Source organism: Rhea americana, unplaced genomic scaffold (genome assembly GCF_003343005.1).
Source record: "Rhea americana isolate MKP2758 unplaced genomic scaffold, rheAme1 scaffold_66, whole genome shotgun sequence".
Classification (NCBI taxonomy): domain Eukaryota; kingdom Metazoa; phylum Chordata; class Aves; order Rheiformes; family Rheidae; genus Rhea; species Rhea americana.
The window spans coordinates 1,700,568-1,724,735 of NW_028186823.1; the positions used below are offsets into that span (position 1 = coordinate 1,700,568).

Below are 24,168 nucleotides of genomic sequence, written 5' to 3' on the forward strand. Positions count from 1 at the left end.
CTAAACAAAGAGATCTCTCTGGTGCAGATATCTCTGTATGGGGAAATGCCTGAAGCACTTTGAAGAGGTACCAAACCTGCCCTTGGGGATACAGCATACGGGTCGAGGCACATCCATATGTCAATAAGCCGTTTGTTCGCAGTTTGATGACTGCACAGATTTTCCACTCACCCCTGCCCCCTGTGTCGCTTCTACCAAGACAGCTTTTAAATTCCACGCTTCACAGCAGTTAAAAATTGCACAGGTTAAAAGAAACCCAAATCCCACCAGTTTCGCTTTTCTTCAAGAGCTCATCTCTCCTTGTCGTAAATGGATATCAGATCCATCCCCAGGAAGCCAAACAGTTGAGGTCTGATGTGTCAGTCTGSTGAGACTACAATTGCACACTTTCCTCCTGTGGAAATAGGTGCTTGCCAAACCTCCAGTGTGAGGCAGCGCACTTGCTTCTTGTGCTATGGAGCCCTTAGATATCGGGCCTTATAYGTATGGCAGCAGACAGCCAAACGCACTCAAAATGACAGCGTGATTTCTAATGTTTACTCTTTCACCTCTTCCTTCAGTGCCTGTACAGACAGATCCATGGCAGTGGATGCAGCCTTACCTTGCTAGTAGAAGGATGTGGTTAAATGCTCACTGTCTTTTCTATAAAAGAGATGCCAGCCAAATGTTGGCAAGATTTTGAGCATGCTTGTGAATCTTGCTCACCTCTTGATGCACCACTCATAAGTAATGTGCCTGCCCAGTGCCTTTGCTGGCAAACTACTTTTCTCTACTTCTTCTCCTGTACAACACTGAGCCTATACGTATAGGGAGCATTAATGTTTTCTCTGATARTATGAGAAATGTATAAAATTTAATTTTTCTTTGAATTACTTCTTAATATTCCTTCTGTACTTAAGTAAATTTGTCACTGAGTTCAATGAGATTTGCCCACGCAAGGAGCAAAGGCCCTGTCCCCTTGGGAGTATGTAAGCCATTTTCTAGTAATTTGTCTGCTAAGATGACAGATTTCCTTATTATAGCACTGAAAACAGGAACCTTACTGTCTTCTAACAGAAATGACTTTACATATTTTATGAAGCTGAGCCAAAGGCATTGCTCTTGTTAGCTGGAGTTGGTGGCTGTTTAGTTGGTCTGGACATGAGAATTATCTGCTTCCCCTTCCTCTTTTTTGTTTCTGTTAATGAAGGCTTTATACCTGTCTAAAATACATAACTATATTTTTCCCTTCAGGTTATGTTATCAGAAGCTTTGAGTTGGAGGTGGGGGTAAAAAAGTTCGCTTACCAAGTAAGATTAAAGYAATTATAGGCTAAGGCTCATATTTAATTTTCCCTTGTAGATGCAATTTTTCATGCAGTGACAGCATCAAAACCTTTTCAAGTTTTATAGCTATTTCACATTTGGCAGAAACAACAGGAAGCCATCTGTAGCAAAGCAGGGTTGTTGTAAGCATACTATTCAGTAATGAAAAAAAGATTAAAAGAAAACACTGTTATCTGTACATGATAGCTTTGAAGACGTAAGGAGCTGGATGCTTGCATTTGCCCATGTAGCATCATAAAAATTTTCTAGATGAAGCAACAGTCTCAAAAAGTTGATTATTTCAGCAGACAGAACAGTTCAGTAGGAAATTTGAAATACGTTCTGACTTCTGGTTTCTTGCTGAGATTTCCATGATGGATGTAGACATGCATGCACAGAGGAGAGTTGATATGACTCTGTTTTCCATATATCATGACTTACGTGGCAGAGTTCACAAGCACACACGCAACATATGCAAGTAGTTCCACAGAAGACAAGTAAACTACTCATGTTCTTAAACTTTGACTACTTAAAAGTCTTTTTCTGAACCAGGGAAATAAAAATAAAAGTGTAGGAATTCAGGRTGGTTCTTACTGCCCTATGTTCCCTCATGACAAAGCGTGTTTGTTCTTTCTTCACTGGGTTTCATATGCTGAAAGGAGTGAAAAATACTGCAGTACTCTTTTTACTGAAATTTAGTTTGTCAGTCATTGTRTCCAGATCTGAGGGTACAGTTTCTCTAGGGGTGCCAATGGTAGCCATGGAATACTTCTGAAGACCGTGGCCCGTCCTGTAAAGCTGTCATATTTAAAGTATTCACAAGCTTCTCGTCATGGCAAAATACTCCTCAGWAGGTTTATTCAACCAAGTGAAAGAACATTTTTTTCAGATGCACTCTAAAACTTTAGCCTGGGCTCTTTTCTCAAAAATACATTGAAATTTTGCCTACTGGATGAGAAACAAATCAACCTTTTTGTAATTTTTCTGTCCTTGGCAGTGTTTCAAATGTTAATAATAAGACCTGGGTTTAGGATAGCATTTTGCTGTGCAAAAGTCAAAATATGTCAGAGAACAGTAATATCTTTTTGTTATTAATGTCTTAAATTATAGCTAGACACCCTGTTTTTCCAGTTTTCAAGGCAAGTTGTGAAGGCTCTTTTTCAAGTACTGAGCYGATGAGACATTAAAGGTTTCTTTTTCAAATAGTTTGGCTGCTGGGTTGCTCGTTTCACTCACACCTGCCCCTTGACTTAGAGATCGGCTCCACCTCTTCAGCATCAAGCATTGAATTTACATAGACACAAAGAAAGTGTGGAAGGCTAACAGCTCATGCAGTCCTTAAGATGGGAATGCAAGAAGAACAGAGCAGCACAATGGTAAGAGAAATATCACAATACTCTATCTTTCCGCGAGGCTGACTAGCTAGGACTTTCCCATAGGAGGGAGTTGTGCTGAGGATACCACAGGATTAGCAATTTCATGTAAAGCTGCTGGCGATGGCTAAGCTGGTAACAGGGAGTGAATCAAAGCCCTAGACATGAGTCAGGTTTTGAACTTGTGGTTTGTAATGCTGAAGAAGTCTTTGCAAAACATCACTATGCGAATYGTGATTGAAAATGCAGAGCTTATACCTGGTAGACCCACTGTCTTCTTTGGAAGTTAACCTTTGCTTTCACCAAACATTATAGCCTAGTACAATTTCATGCATTGCTCATTTGCAGCATAGCCGGGGTGTGCCTTTGGTTTGGATTATTTTAATACCTTTCCAAAGTACTGTGGGTTATTAATTCAGTAAGTTCTTCCTAATTATACAAGCATCTGTGAAGAATTTCGGAAATGCACATAGGAAGTAGCAAAGTTATTGCCTAAAAAACTGTGACAAAAAACAAGAGGAAAAGTGCTGGAGTGATATATGTATGTGTGTACCRCATAAAATAGGTATTTTTTTGTATATGTGCCTGGCTGGTTCTTCTGGAATTTTAAAACACAGAAGCAAAGAAAATGTGAGAGGGAAGTATTTGGATTTGTTTTATTCCTTTAGAACTTCATGTTCATCTCTTTTAAAATAAGTTTGTTGGAAAGACTTAAGTGGAAAGATTTGAGATGCTCCCTGGATCCTGGTATCATGGACATTTTCTCCATTTCTTTTAACAAACTTCTGAAGCTGTGTTTTTATTTGCCATTCCTATGGCAAAATTGCCAAGGTTATGTCTGAATTGGACAAAAAAAAAGAGGTACAATTGCTGCATAGGCTACGAAACCCATATTAGCTTAGGCAACATGAATGAAAAAGAAAGGTGTCTGCAAAGCCAAGGGTAAAGATAGTATTAATAGTCTGATTTCTCCAGGAATACACACAGAAGCAAAGCTGCTATCTATGGTATTCTCTCTGTTGTTACTGACATTAGCTAGATAATTTAGCAAATGTTACATTCAGACCCTTTCTAGCTGCATAGACATGCCCATTTTTGCAGAACGGATGGAAGTTTATAAACAATTGTCTTTAACCTGACAATGTTTTTCATCTAAAGTTTTCACCCCTTTTCATGCATACAGATGAAACACTTCTTTATCACAGAAGAGCAATTAGGGATGGGTGTGTGTAGAGTAACAGGCGCTCTCTGAACCTTTGATTCGGGAGCACTCTGAGGTGAAAAGGATTACTTTCAGATCATCCAGAGTTGCTTTTCGATCATCCAGACTTAACTCCTGAGAGAAAGGTGGGTGCCTAGCAGACCTGCTACTCTGCACATTGAAGTCTAAAATTTAGATCCTTGGAAACCTTGCTCACCTGCCCCTTCACCCCAGAGGTGCCTACATTCCTTAACACCCACGTTTCCATCACTGAGTTCTTTGCGTGCCTAAACGTGTGCTTCCGGACATGCTTTACCTGGTCTGGGCTGTGCTGAATGACTAGGTCTGCACTTCATATGTAAGTCCTGCTATTGATAATGGCCATGCTTCTAGCCAGTAATTAGGGAACTCAAGTTGGATTGTGGGAGATCTGGACTCAATTTGCTCCTCTGCTTGAAGAGACTTTAACTATTTCTCCCACAGTTGTGCCCTCAACCCAAATTTTGTGTGTTCTGGAATAGGTGACTTTGCATCCCTCTTAAAAAGGGAGGCTGAGAGAGCAGAGAAAGATGGATGCTTTCTGCACACAGGCAGAGGAAGGAATTTAGCCTTGCATAGCCCCATGGATTATGGKTTTTTTTTTAAGTGAAAAGATATAGAGCATCACTGTTTTGTGAAAAGAGACCTGGTGTGGAGGAAGGACTCCATAGGCTGGATCTTGGGGCATCCCTTTGGACAACTGAACTGCAAAACTTTGTCCCCAGCTGTTTCCGACATGTGCTGTATGGCCCCACTGGAGTCACGGCACACGTGCTGGCTTTGGACGGCCTCCATATGGAGGTGTCTTGTGCACCCTAGGCTCCTCTGTACCAAGGTTGCTGCCTCCTGATATGGCTTCCACAGCGAACTAAGACTACCATGGCTCTGCTCCTGCTGGGAATCAAGTCCCCAGCTCCATTCCCCACCAAAGCATGGAGGTTTTTTTTAGAGAATATGTGMCAGAGATTAGCCCAGGCTACTTTAAATTAGGGAGAGTTAAAGACAAGTATCTCCAAGAGCATCAGAACAAGTGAAGGTTGCTTCCCCTGTGTCTTATTGGCCAATTGCCAACTCTACCTGAAGCTCTTCCCATAGCTAGGAYATTTGCAAAGACCTTCCTGCTGTGCACGTTTGCCAGGGTCTCACAGAGGAGCTCACAGGCCAGCCTGCTCCTGAGCAGGAGCCCTCCAGGCACTCATGCCTGGCCGGCTGTGTCATGAAACCTACTGGGACAAGGTTTGTCCCTGTGCAAGGGAAGTCAGCCAGTGGGTGTAGGACTCCTGGGGGAGATTGGGCAGGGGTGCACAGGGAAGCAGAAGTGAGAAAGGTGACAGTACGACCACACAAATCTCATTTACTTTGGAATCCAGTTAAAGCTACAGAAAAATACACTTTTTTTTTTTTAATAGCCCTCCCACAAATATTCACAACCCCGTGGTTTTGGCAGTCTCTTAAGCAACAGGAGTTCCAAGTTCAACTCCCTGCTCCAAATTAAACAGAGAGAGTATCTGATGTTATCCCATTCTACTCTAAATATGTCTTACTGTTCCATTAATAAATTGATATGTGGAAACCATATATTCCTCTGAAATGTATTAACTGTACCCTGTAGGCAAGTCTTTAGTTCTTACTAAGCTGCGTTGCAATTCTTCTAAATCTATTCAAGAACAGTTATTCAGAGTGCAAGYAGAGACTGCAGCTGAGATTTAGGAGCAAAATGTTGCAGGGGCAAACTTCAGTGAAGGAGTAGTAGGTGGCATGAAAGCAGCAGTCTTAGGTTTTCATTTCCAGGCTTTGTATAGCTTTGAAGTAGAAATAGTCCATAGGAATTGTAGTATTTTCTGAGCTCTTGAAGGTCAACTTCAAAAAACTACTTCCATTGTAGACTCTTTGGCTTTTATTTAGGAAAATTTGGCTTTTATTTATTTGCTAACTGTGCTAATACATTTTTCTCTTAATAGGCCCACTGATTTCAGCTGTTGATTTTGCTCTGTGACTGCAGCAGCAAAATCTATTCTTAATATTTTGAAAACTAATGTTGTTCCCTATTGGAGAACTTTGCTTTATTAGGCACATAAATTAGGGAGAGCCGTTTGATAGCTCTATATCCAGCTTTTGCTTCTTCCTACAAGAAGAATAAACGTGTAGGAGACAAACAGGTCCTCAGCAATTCAGGTGAGGAGCTTTATGTAGGAAGCAGTCTGTGGAAGGAAAACATACAGAACTGGCCACAAGCAAGCAGGCAAACTTAGCTGTTGTTTCTTTAAAGCCTTGAACTGATCTCACCATGAGATGCCAAGAAACGGGGCAATATTAAAACATGGGAATTTTTTATGGATTTCTATACCCAATGTCATTGCATGACAACAAAAATGAAACCGTTTTGACTGGCACATAATCTATTTGGGTTTGATCACTTTCCATTACTTATGGAAAAAAAAAGCAACAAATACAGCTTATTAGCAATGAGCAAAAATGCTACCCTTTCCTTTGCACAGTGGTGGGTCCAGCTTTGACATAATTAAGCATATCGTAAAAATAACTCATTGTCAATACYATCATTTTTCATGAAAGGATAAGTAAGCTCTCTGTAATGCATAGCTTTAATTGTCACTTGCCATCGAAGCTGAGATGCAGTATACACACTTGGCACTTAGTAACATAATGAGTTTATGTAGATGTCTTAGAAGGCACAGACAAGACAGACAAGATTTAAGCTGATTTTAGCAACCTGGGCCACATGTGAATACAAGCACTTCCAATCTATCGAAAGCTTTACCCTTTAAACAAGTTTCCTACTTGCATCCTTTTTTTGAGAAGAATTAGCTTTTGCTTTTCACTATTTAAAGCACATCACTAAAACATGCCCCCAGGTCCCTGCACAGTGTGACATTTTAGACAAGCTATAGAAGAAATGTAGCTCCTGAGTTGCTGTTGTGCACTTAATAGTTGCATCTCCCAGAAACCTTATTTCTGTAACCCTTCATTTACTTCAAGCATCTAATCACAGGAATAAATCATTTTCTATCATATGCTTTTGCTGAAGAATACAATACTACAGTTACAAGCGTGATTTTTCCACCACTTACATGGGGCAATGCATTTAATCGGGCTAAGCCATCTTCTAAGGGCTACGTTGCAAGGCTTCAGATGGCCACGTAGACACAGCAGACTCGTCCTTCACTCTTGGAGGGGAAATGATGGGCCAGAGGTAGGAAGAGACTATTCTCATGACCCTCACAAGTCATAAGCATGAATTTTTACATCTCTTGTTTCAAGATGACCTTTGTGGGCAGTGGCCAATGATGCGTGGTGGCACATTACCCCAGGGGCTCCAAGCAGGTGTATATAGGTTGCCTGGGATTTCCCTCCAGGTGGAATTATTTTAACGCAGAGGAAGCATGAACTCTGTGCATCTTTTCTACCTTCAGTTTTTGGGGGTTAGTAAGCAACCGAGAACTGCTGCACGAAGGGAGCAGATAGAGCAGARGATCAAGATTTGCAGCTTGCATGAGTGAAGGAGAAGTCATTCAAATCCCACACAAGTTCCTCGGATTTATGAAGAGCAGCAGGCTTGTGAGTGTGCACGCTGGTTGCAGAATCACCGAGTGCAAGCAGGGCGAAGGGGTACATCCCCTTTCCATCGGCRTGCTGCTCCTTTTCACAGCAGAACAGGCCAGGCAGCTGGAGCAAGGGGAGGATAGGTGGCAAAAGAGATAATGCAGAATTAGATAAGAAGTCGCAGGTATTGCAAAGTGCATGTGTTGAAAGAGAAACTAAATTAATACAAAGAAAGGACTGAATGGGAACACAAATAGCAGATGTTTGGTGGAACCGGAGGAAGGTGGCTGTTTTCTGGAGGGCTGAAGAAGGAAGTGCCAGGGACTTCCAGGGCATTTGCTGCCTAATTTATATCTGATGCCCTAATTAGGCTAAGAGGCCTTGATTGTGCCTGTAACAGCTTTTTTTGAAAATTGCAGATGAGCTGTTCTTAACAGACRCTCAGCAATAGAGTGACTGCCTAGAGCCATGTATTTCTGTTTTCCTCTCTTGTGGCTCTCTGTGAGATAAGGAAAGCTGAACTTGCTTTACTTACACTTCTTTTTTTGTAAAGTTGTGTTCCTTTTATTGCGTTTGACTTTGGGTTCAAGCAGCATTCCGTAACTCGCTGTCATGAGCCAAAATGTCAGAATGAAATACTGAATGCTATTTCCTCAGATGCTTGGTGTCGGAAATTATGGAGGCTCCAGGCTAAGGGTCCTCAACGGATTCCTGTGATTGCTGCACTGGAGCCATGCTCCATTTTTCAAAACATTGGTCATGGGTTGATGAAACTGATCTCTCTGAGAACCTCCTGCTGGCACTAGATAGAAGACATTACCCCTCAAGGAAAAAAAAATCAGAAGAAAAAAATGTATAAATGGTAAATCTTTCAAGTGTGAAAGTAGCACGGGATACCTGTGGCCAAGCTGAGATTGACGCTGTAGCTTCACAGGCAGTTATGTCAGTTCAGTTCATGTAGAYGGTGCATGCTTCTCCTACCGTCCCAGTGGCATTTATGTTTAGCAGGTTGTACAATCCCCCTTTGTGCCCTCCTTTTGCCCTATTTTAAATCTGCTGCAAACTTAACCTGCTTTATTCAGATCTTCTGTAACAGTATGATGCTTATGTGCTAGCTCGGACATGCAAGTACCTGTAGTCCTAAAAATGCTTATCATTTGCATTCTTAATAAAACGTAATTTAACATCCTAAATTTAGAACACATTTTATAACTGAAATGGATTTAAACAGCCACTTTCTCCCAGATCTCAATATTCCATCCATTCCTGTGAGCCTGGAAATTTTGGAAGAAGTCCCTTAAAGGTCTGAGTCTGAACAGCCTCAGCAAAGTGAATCAGAAACCCAAATCTAGAGCTTTCTGTTGGGCCCAATCCAGAACATGCTGATGGGCCCTCCTCATATTCACAGCCAATCTGTGATGCTAGAACAGCTTTTTAGGGTCTTTGGTTTTGCTGTTCATCCTATATTGCTTTCTGGTGGCAGGATCAAAGATAAGCATTATGAAATGTTTGGAAAAGGATTTTCTGATTTTCAGTTTTGCATTAGCCACAGAGTCTCTTATAGTGTCATCTCTCTGCCTTTTTTCTCGGTTTTCGTTATTTTAGAATACCTCCTCGCTCACAGACATTTTTGAGGTCCAAGAATTTATGCAGCGTTATTCCAAACGACATGGTAATTCTGCAGCCTGCAAACTGCAACGTAACTGGTTCTGCACCGCAAATGCCTTCCTAGCRCTGCAGCTTTTACTGGGCCTATGAGCGGCGCTACAAAACGGGCAATAAATATGTCTGCAAATTGCTAGCTGTTCTTCTCTCGTTAGGATAGACGCTTGCAGCCCGCGTCACTTCAGAGCTTTCAGTAATTAGTGCAACACCTGCTAACGCTAGAGTTTCAACAGCCGGAGCTCCGGGACGTTGTGCTCCGTTTCTGTCTGTCCGTCCTGACGCTGTCCTGAGCCGCCTCTGCTCTCCCTCCCCTCCTTCGCTTTGTGCAGTCTGTTACTCGGTGACTTCGCCTCCCATCAGGAGGGTTCAGCCAAAATGATGTCCTTGCTACAGGGTTTTCCTYGGAGCAGCGAGGAGTTTAAGGGGCTGGATGAAAGGGTTGCAGAGCACGCCTAAAACTCGGGGACCGGGCTTGTCCCGCCACGCGTAAGGGGAGCACGAGCTGTCGAATCAGCGTCGTTAGCAGAGCGCGGCCGGGTTGCGCGGCCGCCCAGCGCCGCGGGCTGCCGGCTGGCGGGAGCCGGCGCCTTTCCCACGCGCGCCAGCCCCCACGCGCGCCAGCCCTGTTTTTTCCCCTCCGCCCACTACCCGCGTGAAGGGTTTATTTTTTTTTTTCCCCCACCTCAAAGCGACAGCAATTCCCAGCGCATCGCTCTGAGCTTATGCGGCCGTTCCCGGGCGAAGGACCGGCAGCAGCCAGGCTGCGGTTCGCCTGAAAGCAGGCGAGTCCCGACAAGGAGCTTGGAGGAGGCTGTCGGGTGTAAATCTCGCCTTCAAACAGCCAGGGTGCATTCCAGACTTCAGAGACACTGCTTTGTGTGGAAGGGTGGGTTTTCTGTTTTTTTTTTTCTTTTTTTTAACCAACTTTTTTTTTATTTAGTGCCTCCTCTTTCTTTCTCTCAGACCTGGAAGAGGATGAAAGTGTCGGGGTGTGCGCGTTCGTTTGGGCTGATAATGAGAGCGAGGCTCACGGGCAYGGTAATTTGGCAGCCTCTGCACTTCCTGTAAAAGTTTTTTTTTTTTTTTAAATCATCCAAGGGCTGCTTAAAGACAAACATTTTTTTGTTTAACTACTGGTGGTTCATTTTCTGAACAACCGTGCAATTAATCTTATTTGTATTAAAGAGACAGGCTGCTTTTTGTAAGCGTTTCTGAGCTATAATTAACAAAGATCAAAAATGTTACAAAAACATGATATTAACTTTTCGTAGGTGCGACTATGCAACATCTGCAGCAATTAGAGAAATAAGAGAAAAAGGCATTGGCGGGTTTTTTTTTTTTCCTTCAAAGAATCTTTGTTAAGCCTCTTTCCTGCACAGTGCTCTAGTTGTAAAAATAAGTTTTGGTAGAGAAAGTAATCAGTACTAAAAATATAGATGTCCTATTGCACTGATAGAGAAACAATTGTTTAAAAGTGTTCTTTACAGAGGACTGAGCCCATGAACTTAACTGCAGGCTACCTATATTGCACTTTGAAGGACTGAACCCAAACAAGAGTGTTTATTCTTGCACAGACTTTTTCAGGCAAATGCCTGAGTATATTGAAACTTCAAAAGCATCACAGCGATTTCATGATTTCACATGTAAAAAATCCTGTATGTCTTCGCCATTGGGAATTCTGTAGCATAGGTTATCTTTTAACTGTGCTGCCTAGTAAAATAATTAGATTGGAGTAGCTAATAGCTTATTTATCTCTGTGTGATTAAATAAAGAACAACCCTGGAACATATCATTTGAAGACATATGACAAGAAAGGTACATGGTTTTGCCTTGGTACTAGCTGCCACCTGCTCCACCAAATTTTCAGCTACTCCAGCAAAAGGAAAATTTGGGTTTCACTGGCTAAAATTCAAAACACCATTGGTTCCAAGTGTGTCATTCAGATTCACAAGAAGTCACTGCGCTTTGCACTTGCATACAAGCAAGGGGAGCATTACTTCATTATGCTGGGGAGCACTCATTTGATATGCATGTATTATTTTGATAATGCTTTGCAAAGAGACACTGCCTCTGTAGCATTCCTGTTAGTATCAGAATGGTTCTGGCACAACTGAGGCAAAATCAGCTTTGTAATCTTTGTGATTTAGGGTAAATCTGATTCAGACTTTGAGGAACAAACTCTCCTGCTATGATCTCAAAATCAACAGGGACACCATTTGGTATGTATTTGTCCATGTTAAGAATGAAAGAGGAATTAATTTTCTGATACCCTCTTTTTTTTGTGGGATCCAAATTATCACCTGGGAGGTGGCATACAAAGAAGTTACCACCTGGGGACATCCACCACACCGTATCTGCAAAGAGCCCCTAGGAAAGTCAGTGCTGCCTTATGCAGAGTCTCTGTGCCTCTGGTAACAATCTCTCTACTTCTAAAAACTTGAAGCAAAAGTGAACAAGGGGAGCAGGGCAGTATGGTTCCCCGTGAGAAACCTGCTGCTGCCCCCAGCAGCCTGCTCCCTTCCTTCCTGGGGACAGAGCAGTCTGGTGCCTTCGTAGCTTGGGTTTCCTGCACTGAACTCATTCTTGATGTCTGAAGACAGATACATTGAGCTTGGAGAAATGTTTGCAAAATTGAGTCATGGAAATCTGCACGTGCTGATTGCATCACATTTATTTCTGTTTACTTCATGACTCATAACTTTCCTATCTGAAAAAAAATTCCAACAATTTAGTATATTTAAATTAATGTCTTTTGTCATACACAAGAGACATCTGGTCTCTTAAGCTCCCCTCTAATCCTTCTCAAGGTCAAAAACCAGTAAGTTGTTTGGTGATTATGGGAAGAAACAGGATTTTAGGACTCTAGTAAGTGACTGTTCCCCTCAGACTGGGACAAGCAGTTTGAGTGAGAGCATTTTGTCTTGCAAGGAGACAGACTGTAATAGGATGACATCAACGGAGAGCTTGGGGGTTTGGRGAGAATTAATAGCAACGCATTATATCTAAGTCCTAATAAAAACAGGCACAAACAAATGTCAACAGCTTCCCCATGTCTTCTTAATTGCCAGACTGYTCTCTGCAAAGAGTCTGCACATTCAGCAACAAGACCTATAGGTTCTTTAAGTGACTTCCAGGAGATGAGAGGTTGTAAGAACAGTTTTTGTGTTTTTAACTTCGGCAAACCCCTCCCGCAGTGCCCCAAGTTAGTCATCTTCCCAAACACTCTTTCATGTCCTTATCTTTCAGACTGTAAGATCTTTGAGGAAGAGACAGTCTTTATTTGTGTACTGTACAACTAACACAAAGCTGAAATGATTACTTACACTGTAAGGAGTTGCCAAACAGTGTGGTTTAAGATAGTGTAAAGGGTGTTATTTCTAACTATTATGGAAAGAGGGGGAAAATGTATGGACATGCTGTAGTTTTACTTCAAAATGATAAAAATAAAACAGTTCAAGTTTGCAGTTAAGGAACCCCAAGCATAGGCTTTCTCAGTGCCTAGTTTCAGTTGCCCATGCAATTTTGGTTTTGCTCTTAGCCACCTTTCTGCCCTGTGCAACTTGCATGTTAATTGCAGCTGTCTTCAGAAGAAGAAAAAATGTTTCAATGGGGGAGTTTTCAGAAAGATTTGAAGAGGTCTGAGAAGCTGCGGTCACTGTGCTCATATTTAACAGACTCCGTTGGCCCCGGGAGCCAAGGCCGTTCCAAGGGCAAAGCTGTTTCATGTTTGCCTTTTCGCCTACAGCCAGTCCCCTTTTAGCCTGCAGAACTACTGCCTGAGGCCCCAGGTTTTTTACTCTGCTCTTAAAATGCAAGCCTGCTCGAAAGTGGCCGCCTTTGTGAGATTTTATTTATTTGTTATACCATGTAATCCCTACATACGTATTCACTTTATAGGTAAAAACATGGCTAGTTTGACGCTGTACCACTGTATTATTTTCCTTTGTGCCCTCTAAGAGTATAGAGTAAGTCAGAAAAGTAGTATTTTTGCGCTCAGTTCCCAYAGGAACAAATATTTATAGGGGTACCATCCACTGGAAGTTTATATTCGTTTTCTTTCACTGACATCCATCATAGCTTGAAATCAGAAAATATCTCTGCTACTCTATGATCTGAAGGATGCGATCTTTCAGTGTTGCTTTCTTCAATCGATTTGCAAGCTTCCCTTCTGCCAATGATTTTACGTAAGTAAAAGGCCTTTCTGAAGAGCTTATTAATTTGCCCACAAACATGCGGTTATTGCCGTCTGAGTTGTGCTAAGCAAGATGTCCACGTGGGGCCAGCAGGTCTGACACAGAACCCTGAAGGGGCCTTCTGCCTTTTGGAGTGGTGGCCTGTGGCCAGGAAGGCATCTCAGATGGCCTTGGGCACCTGTGTGTGGGCAGCTGCATTGAGCCCGCAGTCTCTGGCAGTGACGGGGGKTGCTTAGCTGTGAGCTGACAGCTCCAGAAAGCTCCTGATCAGCATCCCAGGTCAGCAGAGGGCTTCTTTATCTCCTAAAACATAACACATTTCTCACTGTCTTCCTTCTTGCTTCCTATGATGGTTCCCAACTTTCCAAAAGTCACCCAAACGTTTATGCTTGCTGCTCCATATAATGGATTCCTAACCTGAAAATAAGTATGAGCACTTTACAGCATCCACTGAGCAGTATTTCAAATTTATGTAGATACTGTAATACCTCCAATACAAACAGATTTTTAACTCTCAAGAAACTCTTTAAGAAAATCACAGTGAGAACAAAAACTCGAGAAATTACCAAGAGACAAGATCAAGGCAGATTTCTTTGAGTTCTAGCTCCAGAGACATTAAACATCCAAAAAGTGAGCTCACTCCACTTTTAATTTTTTAATTATTCTTATGCATTTCCTATGCCTTTTGCAATTTACCCTCACCTTTCCAAAGAAACCTGGAACAAGATCAGGCCTGTGACATTACTGAACAAGTAATATGAGATCTACTTTGACATGTACTACTACTACTAGATAAAGAAATTACACCTAACTAGTAATGTATTTTTTTCAGGCTGACTTACTGTAGTGATTAGGAATTCAATCTAAAATTTTGTCTGAACCTACAACTCAGTTTAAGCAGGCAAAGGAAGATCACTAGGAATTTTTGAAAAGAGCTTCTTCCTTCAGCCAGTACTTGCTTCTTTCTGTAGCCATTTCCTCATTAGATACATGGGAAAGAGCAGTTGAAGTATATTTGTTTCTGAGGCAGGTCAAAGATTTGTCTTTTACCACAGTAATAGGCTGCTTAGCATCATCATACAGTATTGTTTGTGAGAAATAATCGCATTTAAAAGTGTAGCAGAAAATTACACCTCCTGCATGCCTTCATGCCCTTGACCTCAAATTTCCTGTTCTTTATAGCAACCTTCTCTGTTTTCATTACATGAAGTCTGAGAACAGCATATTTGAGTGTGTGGTATCATTGATCTGGAGTAATAAAGTGTTTGTAAAAAACTGTTTATTTATAGTACCTTGTATTTTAAGCAAGAGGGTATGATACATGGGCTGTCTTGAAAAAAATATTCCTGGTGTCCCTGAACCTTGGAGAGCCTCTGTTCTTGGTAACTGCCATCCAAAGTTAGGGCTAAGCTGTCACGTTAAGGATTGTATGTCTTTTCTAAATGTAAGTTTAGGGTGGCTGATAGCTCTGAGAAAGCTGTACAAGGGCTGAAGTCTGGCGTGTTTGAGGACCGTCTGCATATTGGTCTCAGTGCCCTGAGTGTGTGGAGATGACGACAGCTCTCAGTCCGGTATCCGCCAGCACAGAGGCTCCTCCAGGCTGTTTTCCTGGGAGAGTTTGCATTAATGTTAATGACGATTACACATGGAAAAGGGCAATCTTTTCAGCCAGTAATGTGTTCACACACACAAACCCTCCAAACACTGTTTCCAAGCAACTGAAAACAAATTATTAAACTCTATTCTAATTTGGAAAATGGTTTTAGACAATAAAATGTGGGAGATAATTTGGGAATTATGAACTGATTCACATGTAGGGTTTTTAAGTGAAACAGTTTGATATTTATGTATTTTACCAGGAAAAAAAATGCTAAGTTATTTTAAGGGAAGTCAAAATCTTCCCCAAAACCATGGGGAAACACCTGGAGCTGGGTCATCTCTGAGTGTCCCATTTTACCCCTTCTGAACTCAGTTTTCAGTGTGACCAGCAGAGCTGCCCAGAAGTATCCACTCCAGTCGTGTCAGGAAAAGGTGAGGTGCCCACACATGAGTGCGAGACCCGCAACGGTGCTAGTGAGCGATCCCGGTCTGCAAAGCAGCTGTGCCCAGTCCAGAGGCCGAGGAAACTTCCCGTGCCTGAAAGAAGGACTCGTCTTTCCTAAATGGAAAGTTACTCTCTTTTCTCCCTGGAAAATACGGTGGTGTTGTGAGCCTTCGGGCTTCCCAATTCCCCATCCTGAGAGTGAGGAAGAGAAGTTTTTCTCTGCAAAATGGCAAGGGCTAAGGGAGACCCAGCCGCCCCAGGCAGCCGGGCACCGTGTCCTGCGGSTGAGGGCGGCTGCTGCGGTTTCATCGGGGAAAGTCTCCCCGACAGAGCAACGAGTGGCAGCAAGGCTTGGTGGTAAGAAAGGGCAAAAGCGCAGCAGCTTTAGGACTTACTTAGACTCTAGAAATCCTGCAGTTCACACACAGCGTTACGCCCTTGAGAGTGGCAAGACGTTACAGTGGGTATCTCTGTAAAAGAGCTCCCTGGGATACCACAGAGGAGTTTTAGACCTCCTGTGCTGTTTGGGTCTAGCAGGGAGGAGAAGAGCCTCCACACGTGCTTTACACGCTCGCTGGCAAGCTCGGGACGCTGTGTGGGAGAACAGGGGGTTCCTCAAGGTTATGGCTCAATGCCATAATGGTTGGCTAATTACAGGTCTTGTAGTGAAAGAAGCAGCCCTACAGAGATCTTAGGCTCCTAGAATTTAAGTAGAGGTGTTATTTCTGGGATATTATTCCCACAGGCCAAAGTACAATTACAGTGGTGTTTTATGTTTGCTCACAAAAAGTTAAATGAGCAAAGAGTTCTATTTTAAATTAATCTACTTATCAAGAACTTGCCTAGATACCATGCTTAATCTTCTGTTTCCTCCTTACAATGCCATCGATATYTGGGAGAGCCTCAAGCTTAAATCTTTGCACGGCACACGGTAAAGGGCYGGAGCAGGAGGCAGCACAGCCTGGCAGGCTTCACGGCACGAGCTTGGGCAGTTGCCTTGGAAAAAAGTGGAGAAGCTGATCCTGTATACAAACAGGCAAACAAGCCCTGTGCTAGCCAGTGCTCCCACCCTTCAAAACAACCGAGGGAAAACAGTGCCGTTCCCTCTGCTTAGAGGAGAAGAAGGTTTTGAGGTGAGTCACGATTCTCCTTTGTTGCTAAGCAGAGCCCAGAAGTACAAAGTTAGCTACCTCTAACCACTCTAAGTTAAGGTACGGCAATATAGCTCTTTGTATACGTCCTAATAACGGCCAAGGAAAAGTTTTCTATGGCTTTCCATAAATAATCTCTCCCCAAAAGGTAAACCATATAAAAAAGATTGGGAAAAATCAGTTGTCAGATTTTCAAGTAAATGAGAAGCCGTTTTGCCCTTTCTAAAGTATCACTTACTTGAGCAAAGCAACAGAAAGATGGATGAAGATTGAAAGCTTAGAGTTGGCATGGAAATAGTCCTCACTGGGATCTGCACACTTTTTTACTTGAAAATAAAAATGAGATAAATATCATAGGGCTGGGAGTATTTGCAAGCTATGCCTTGGGAACACRCAGTGGGAGACACGAAGAAATAACCCATTGGAATTGAGGACTCTACTTTTATTTGTTTACTGAAGCATCTGCCTGGGATATTTTCAAAGCCAGGATACTGGTTAGCAGGTCCTTTGAGTTTATTCAGGATGTGATTCAAGTGCAGAACGCCAAAGTTTCTATGCGTCTGGCACATCRTGCTGTACTATTGAAAAATAGCATGCAGTCAGATGGTGAGAGACCATAAAAAAGAGGGAAGGAAATAGATATGGTTGTATTTTCAGTCTTATTCATATAGTAAAGCAAAACATACCAACATTTTTTACAAAAGGATATATCCACTCTACATAAAAAGAGGTTTGCTCATACCGAGATGCCACTGACTTTATGCTATAGGGTAGAAAATACAGCACTACCCTCAGCAATACTTTCTAGCAGCTTGGAGCACATGAACTAAGGGGTAATGTTTTAGATGTTGTGGGAAAATATCAATTGCTGAAATGTAGTTACAAAAACGCTCCTTGGTTGTGAAATTTGGAGATTTGGGTATTTAATTCTGAAAGCTCAGTGAGACTTTGACTGAGTGGTCACACTGAAGTGACTGAGGCAGTGCTTCGCAGTCCTGTGCTCCCCGCCATGCCGGCGTGCTAACACTCCCTTTCCAAGGATCCTTCCACAACCACGCTTTAGTAGGATGCCCGTTTAGCCATCTTAAATAGCAGAATTAGCAGCTTGAGACTTCAAAGGTCTTGCTAAGCGGCTGGTTGGATGCCAGCACCCTGAACGGAGGGTGCCCACACCACTTGGCGTGGCAGCTGGGTTTTCTCAYCATCTCGCGTGCAGACAGCGGTGCCAAGCCTGCCCCCTTTGCTAAGCTCAGGATGTCTCCTAACGCCATGCGTGCAGACCACATGCCACACACGCTTGCCTTTACAAATGAAATTACTTGTCTCTAAGATATTCAGCAGCTTGGGGAACAACTCCATCTTTAGCAGAGAAAACCTGTTCCCTGAGATGCAAGCATACAGGAAAAATAAGCAAGAACGTGGCACTTTGATAACCAAGTCAAGTAGACTATGGCAGGACTATCCCAACCCCCAGCTCTCTAAATACATTTAAAAGATGAAAGTGAATGACTCACGAGCAAAAGAGGTCTCTAGTCATCACCTAATACCTCCAGCCTGGAGTAGCTGCATATTGTCGTTAAAGCCCGTTGGCTTTCTGAAGATTTCAATTGGTGTGACAGAATTCTCSATGTAGTGCCCAAATGGCCTGTCAAATCTATCACAGTGACAAGGAAATATTGTGCTCTCCTCCTGCCCGCTGAAATTCCTTGAATACCTGCTGCCAGCGGTTCAGCTGATAATGCAAAGAGGGATGAAAGCAGAGAGCCTTGTCTAGAAGAAGTGACTTTTTAAATGGACTGTGACAGGCTCCCTTCATCTTTCTCTAACATGTCATTTTGATGCAAGTAACAGACTACAAATAAGTCCTTTGGTACAGGAAGACTGGCTACAGCCGTTTTCATCTTTCCACTAATTGTGAACCGTCATTTAATTGCTAATGKGCTGGTGACTATCCCATTACTTGGAGTAATTGCATTGCAGTGTTGCCTTCCAGGCTTGGAGCCTGGACCCGGCTATTTTCAAGAGAATTTTAAAGTTTCCAGTCAGGCTGCTAAGTACAGGTTTGTGTTAGGGTAGGTCTGGGGTGCTTACAGTGGTACTGTTTTGATAGGCTAATTAAACGACTCTTTTCTTTGAGCACAGGGAACACACACCGCTTTTAGCTACATGATCCTCTTTTATTAACTCTGTCAACTAGCGTATTGAGTGTGCTCTTTGTATGTCGTGGCTCAAATCCAGATCCCGTCAGGATCAGTGAGAAAGTCGGCGCTGACTCCCGCGGGATTTCACCTGCGCAGCTGTGCCTGATTCCCCACCGCAGGGAGGGAGCAGGCTCCTCGCCGAGTCGCCTGCTCTGCCTTTGAGCCAGGGCTGTTCAGGCGAACGGCGTCTCCTCCTGAGAGTTTCAGCCCTTGCATCTCCTAGTTTAGAGACTGTGTAGAGAGTGTGGACTCCCCACCGTCCAAGTTATTAAGGGACAGACCCAGGAACCTCAGGCGACTCCTGTCTACCCCAGACCAAAGAGGGATGCTGTCACACAGGCAACGTGGGATGGTATGCCGAGACACGGCCATGCCACCCCACGCTGCTGGACAAACACTTTGCAGGAGATTCTGCAAGATTTGGGTTCAGAACCYTAATGCAACAGCAAATCTCTAAGGATAGGGAAAAACATCTACACAGAAAACAAGACTGAGCTGACCGAGAGACTGTTGTGTTTAGGATAGGCAAGTACCATGCCAGGTGTAACTAAAACCTATATCGCATGTACACTGAGAGTAAGCACTGCTGAAGAAATATATTCATGTGGTAACGTTGGCCTCTGCAGCTTTGCCTCGCTTAGCTCCGAAGTGTGTTAGAGCAGCCTGAGGGCTGCTTTAACTTGTATCCARCTATGAGGGCTCCAGGGGACTGCTGAGGTGCACAGGCAGGGTATAGGAATGGTTACAGGTTTTCTAAGTTATTTGAATCATCTACAGCAACTTGTCAGACTGATCCACAGCAAGATAAGTAAAGTCTACTCAGCTGTTATGAGCTCACCCTTCTGAGACAGGTCCAAGGCTTTACAAAAATAAACATGTTTACATAAGAGAGCAAATGTTTCCCATATTTGCTACTTCTAAACCACTCTGCAGCCATYAGTCTAACATGGGAACAATTCTTACGCATTTCAGCCCCTCATGTTAAAGCATTCTTCTCCCATGCAACATGGCAGACAAATTCTGCCAGAATACTTATCCGTWCAGCCCAAAGTCTAGCTCAGTTCCTGTGAATAACCTCCTTTCTGTGCAAGATGGTTTAATGGATAACCTTCAGTGAAGTGAGGCTGAGAGCAGGACCAGAAACCGTGCTGTGCCGTGAGGTTGGCGTGCTGCAGTCAAGCTACGTGAGAGCAGTATCCACAGTCTGCCTATGCCGTACGTGGCTTAGAAAAGTAGCATTAGTTGACTCTGAYGCTGTAAAGCGGTGTCTAATGTACCTACGTCTTTCCCAACGAGGGGAGACTCCTCTTTTCCAGCGCCAGCAAACAGAGTCAGAGAATTACATATTCACGCATCCAAGATGCTGTTACAGATATAAAAGCACTGCTGATTTGAGCACAGGTATCAGCAGCAACTRTGTAAAGAATGAGAGAGCAAGTTGTATTTTCTCCCTTCAGAATGCTTTCTTAACTTTACAGTGATGTAATTCTTAGGCCATTTCAGGGGGAGCTGCACACTGGATATTAAGTTAAGTCAGCAGACTCAGAATGCTCTGACAGGCAAATTCAGAAGAAGCCTTAGAGGTTTGATGCACTTTACCTTCATGGTTTTAGCTCATTCTCCCACTCCAAATCCTCACCCAGATTACCCCTATATTTACCAGCCTTCAGTGTTACTTTGGCTTCTTGCTCTTGCATTCATCATAATCTGTGAAAATCAGAGTTGACATGATGACGAAGTTGTCACATTGAATACATTGTTAACCTTGGCTCAAACAGCTATTTTCATARTCTCTCTAGAGAAAGTTTCTTTTTCACATTTGCCAGAGATACTCAACAAGTTTAACAAGAAACTTGGCATTTCCCCTCTCAAAAAATTCTTAGAACGATATTCTGCAGAAACAGGCTAATTGGCAACATCTTCCTTCATGGAGTCGCACGTCCTTCTGCATTAGATTTTTCTCGACACATTCACACGTGGAGTTTGGGTATCTGCCGTTCTCCATAGAATCAAACAGCTAGTAAAAGGCTCTGCCAGGAATTGCTGACTCGCTGATCAATTTCCCAAATTCAGTTTTGTGTAAGTGGGTGATAAGAATTCTGCCAGCATGTGACAAGAATGATTCTTTAAGCCCAAACTGAGATTTCTCCAATATTCTGTGCTGTATGTTTTACATACTGAATCTTTTCCCAATTTAATTTTCCCCAAGGCTTTCATATTGTGCTAAGAAAAACAAGAGCTAAGATCTTTTCCAAACCAGTGGAACRATATTTGACAGGAAAGACCTAAAATTTATGTTTTGCTTGCTTCATGCTTAGACTTGAATTTACCAAAACAGCTTTTCCAAGAGGAGATAGTCCATTATTATTTATTTCCACTAAACACTGCGGTCATCTCTGTGATCCAATACCATCTGTATCTGGGTTATTTCCTTATCGATATACTGATACCAACCAACATTTTAATCCAGAGGATGGATAGACTAATTTAAGTTTTATATATGATCAACAAGGACTACCCCAACCTCTGAAGTTTTTAGTTTAAAACTATGCTTCACACAAATTTTGGATAGATATATTTATCATCTATTCTATGATTCACTAATCATTGAATATTTCATGATATATGCCTTTAGCCTCTGGATAAAGATGCACTGCTCTGCAAAGTCTCTGCAGCCCTCACTATTAGGCATCTATATGCTGCAAAACACACTTCCAGGTACAGCCAGTTGGTAGATACATTTGCAATCATCTGCAGTGTAGTTTAAGCAGAAGGAAGTGAAAAGACAAGATCATCCAGCAGCAGCAGCCATAACTTCAGAGTGGTCTAGAGATTGCTTCCCAAAACAGGAGCTGAGTCCTGCACCCAACAGACGTGTAGGGTCAGATTCAGAGGAGGTCAGGGTGAGATCACTCCTGACACCCTGGCCCTGGTTTGTCATTTGGCTTTCTTCTGCTTTCTGTCCAACTGGTAGAATATTTTAGGTTTCAAGCAGTGGACAATGCTTTCTTTTTTTTTATCCCCTGGTTCTCCAAACAGCCATTCCCTTTACCTTTCCCATCGCTAAGGCTTACTGCATTTTCTACCGTTTTGCCTCTTGCCTCCCTCCCGGTGTGCCTGGATGCAGCACTGCGTGCAGACAGCAGCTCCAGCTCCTCCCAAGCCAGCACGGCGACGGGAGCAGGSGAGCTGCACTAGCATCTGGTCCTCTTGGGGCTGTTTATCTCGCTCAGCTGGACGTACTCTGTCTCTGCCCTCCTTCTCCCATCCCCACAGGCTCCTCACCTCTCAGGTAATCGTTTGCCRTTTCAAAGATCAGACACAAGATGTGGAGGTATGGTTTTGATGGCTATAAGTTTGCCATGGTTTGCTGGATGTAAGKTTTTTTTTKKTTKKTTKKTTTKTTTTTTTTTTGCACTGCAGAGCTGCACACATATGTTTTTAACATAAAATTTAACTAAGTAAAATCAAACAGATTTGGGAGACAGGCCTCACAGCCTGTCTGTTTTAGGAGTTAACTGACTCTGGCMCATTAATGGTTTCTAAGCACTGCCTCAATGTCCCCCAGAAAATGTTGAAGCAGGTATTACTAGTATAAGCTAGTTTTGCATGAGCTAATCCAGCTAAAGTGCTGGCTTTCCATTTTTGATGAATCCAGCACTCCAGAGCTGACTTTACTGGAGTAGCTTTCCATATGATATGAACTGAAAACACTGTGGTCCCAYCACCACAACTAGGATTGCAAATACCTTACAAAACATGCACAGTCTTTTTTTTTCCTTATATTTCTCTGAATTCATTCAGTTAGCACTAGCTTGCTCATGTGACACTGTAGGTAGAGCTTTGACCTGTTTGTTAGACTCTTTTCAGAGCAAATACTTGGCTCCAACATTTGCTTTCTCTGGAAGCAAACTGAAGCAAGCAAGTAATAATACACCTGAAAGGCACTCTAATCCATTTTTAATGCACTGTCTTCTGAGGAGATTTTAAAAAATAAAAAGCTAAAAACAAAAACAGATGAATATTTTTCTCATCATAGCCTCTTTTCTCCTCAGGATTTGGTATCCCTGGCGCTATAAAATGAGGTCCTTTAAATCCCCATCACCTGCATCACCTGCAGCAACTCCAAAATTTCATTTTCTAAATGCACTACCTTGCCTTGTAGTAGGGGCCACATAGTGTTGAGGATAGGAACATTTTAGAGTTTGTGTCAAATTAAAGCTTCCCATGTTTCTGCTAAATTGTTGGTCTTCAAAGGGCAGGCAAGCAGTATCTGCGGCAATAGTCACTGTTTTATAAAACAAAGCTTTTCAGAAATTCACTCTCTCTGTGCATAAGCCATCCTTCAGTTTTCTGTGTAGGAGAAAAGCACAAACAACACTAAGTCATTGCAARTGTATTCCAAAGAAACAAGGTACAAGCTTCACTATAGCATCTCTTCAGCTTACACATCACATATTACTCAGTTTTTCTTTTCTACTTTAGGAAGATAGTTAAATATGCAAATAGTGACTCCGATTGCTCCTGTCTTCCTACAGGCCACTTAAGGAGTTAAACTAATTCTACAGTGTTTGGTCACAGGAGAACAGAATACCTGCAATGTAYACTTGCTGAGATAGATAATTTTGTGTTGTTTTATTAAAATAGAGGTTATCAATTAAGACATCCTCCAGTAGCTGAGAACAAGGTGGGCCATCAAGTAACATGCAAGATACTTAGGTCAATGGATAAAAGGGAGCAATTCTCTTGCCTTGTTTAGAGCAAGACTGTTTTTGCAAACCCTCAGAACTGGATTCTCTCCTGACCATGTTAGTGTATCTGCCCATAAAACATTCAGTCCTCAAAATGAGACATTAGAGTTGGAGGATGAAAGCCAATTTTTGTAGTGGAAATATTACAAAGATGTTCTGCCAGAAAAATCTTTTTTAGCATCTTTAGCATCCAACTCAAAATAGCAGATCACGGTGCTGGAGTCATTACTTTCATCCAGCATCACAGTGAAGAGCTCTGAGCTGGCATGGCTTAGCAATCTGCAGGAGATACAGTGACGGCTTTCTGAGGGTGCAGATTGCTTTTGTTCTTTAGATGAAAACACTCTTACCATGACAGTCCCAACATCCCCTTCATCAGCCTGGCAAAGCAAGGAGCCCAGGGAATGGGACTGTGTTGCTATGGCATTACTGGCAAAACAACAAATTTGGTAGCATTTACTCCAGCAGCATGAAAAAAACAAGAGCAGTTGTTAGGCACAAAATGAATGTATTTACTGGTGCAYAGGTAGCAACACTGCAAAATCGATATGTCTTACAAATGCAAGATATTTTTTCACGTCTTGGTAGAAATGCCAACATAGATTTCAGGGAGAGAGAGAAAGGCAAATTAAAAAACCACCACCTTCAAATATGTAGCAGTTTAACAGATGAGGATTTATAGTTT

The 24,168-nt window shown here is 42.5% G+C and overlaps 1 protein-coding gene across 2 annotated transcripts in view; it reads left to right on the forward strand.

Annotated features, from left to right (window-relative positions):
- Positions 1 to 2,607: 2,607 nt before the first annotated feature.
- The window catches only part of EDAR (ectodysplasin A receptor), a 64,790-nt gene continuing 43,229 nt past the window's right edge, over positions 2,608 to 24,168 (forward strand). For both annotated transcript variants that reach the window (XM_085320816.1, XM_085320817.1), the window contains exon 1: positions 2,608 to 2,680. In XM_085320816.1, the coding sequence (XP_085176942.1) occupies positions 2,648 to 2,680 (33 nt within the window). In that variant the 5' untranslated portion in view covers positions 2,608 to 2,647. The remainder of the gene's footprint in view (positions 2,681 to 24,168) is intronic.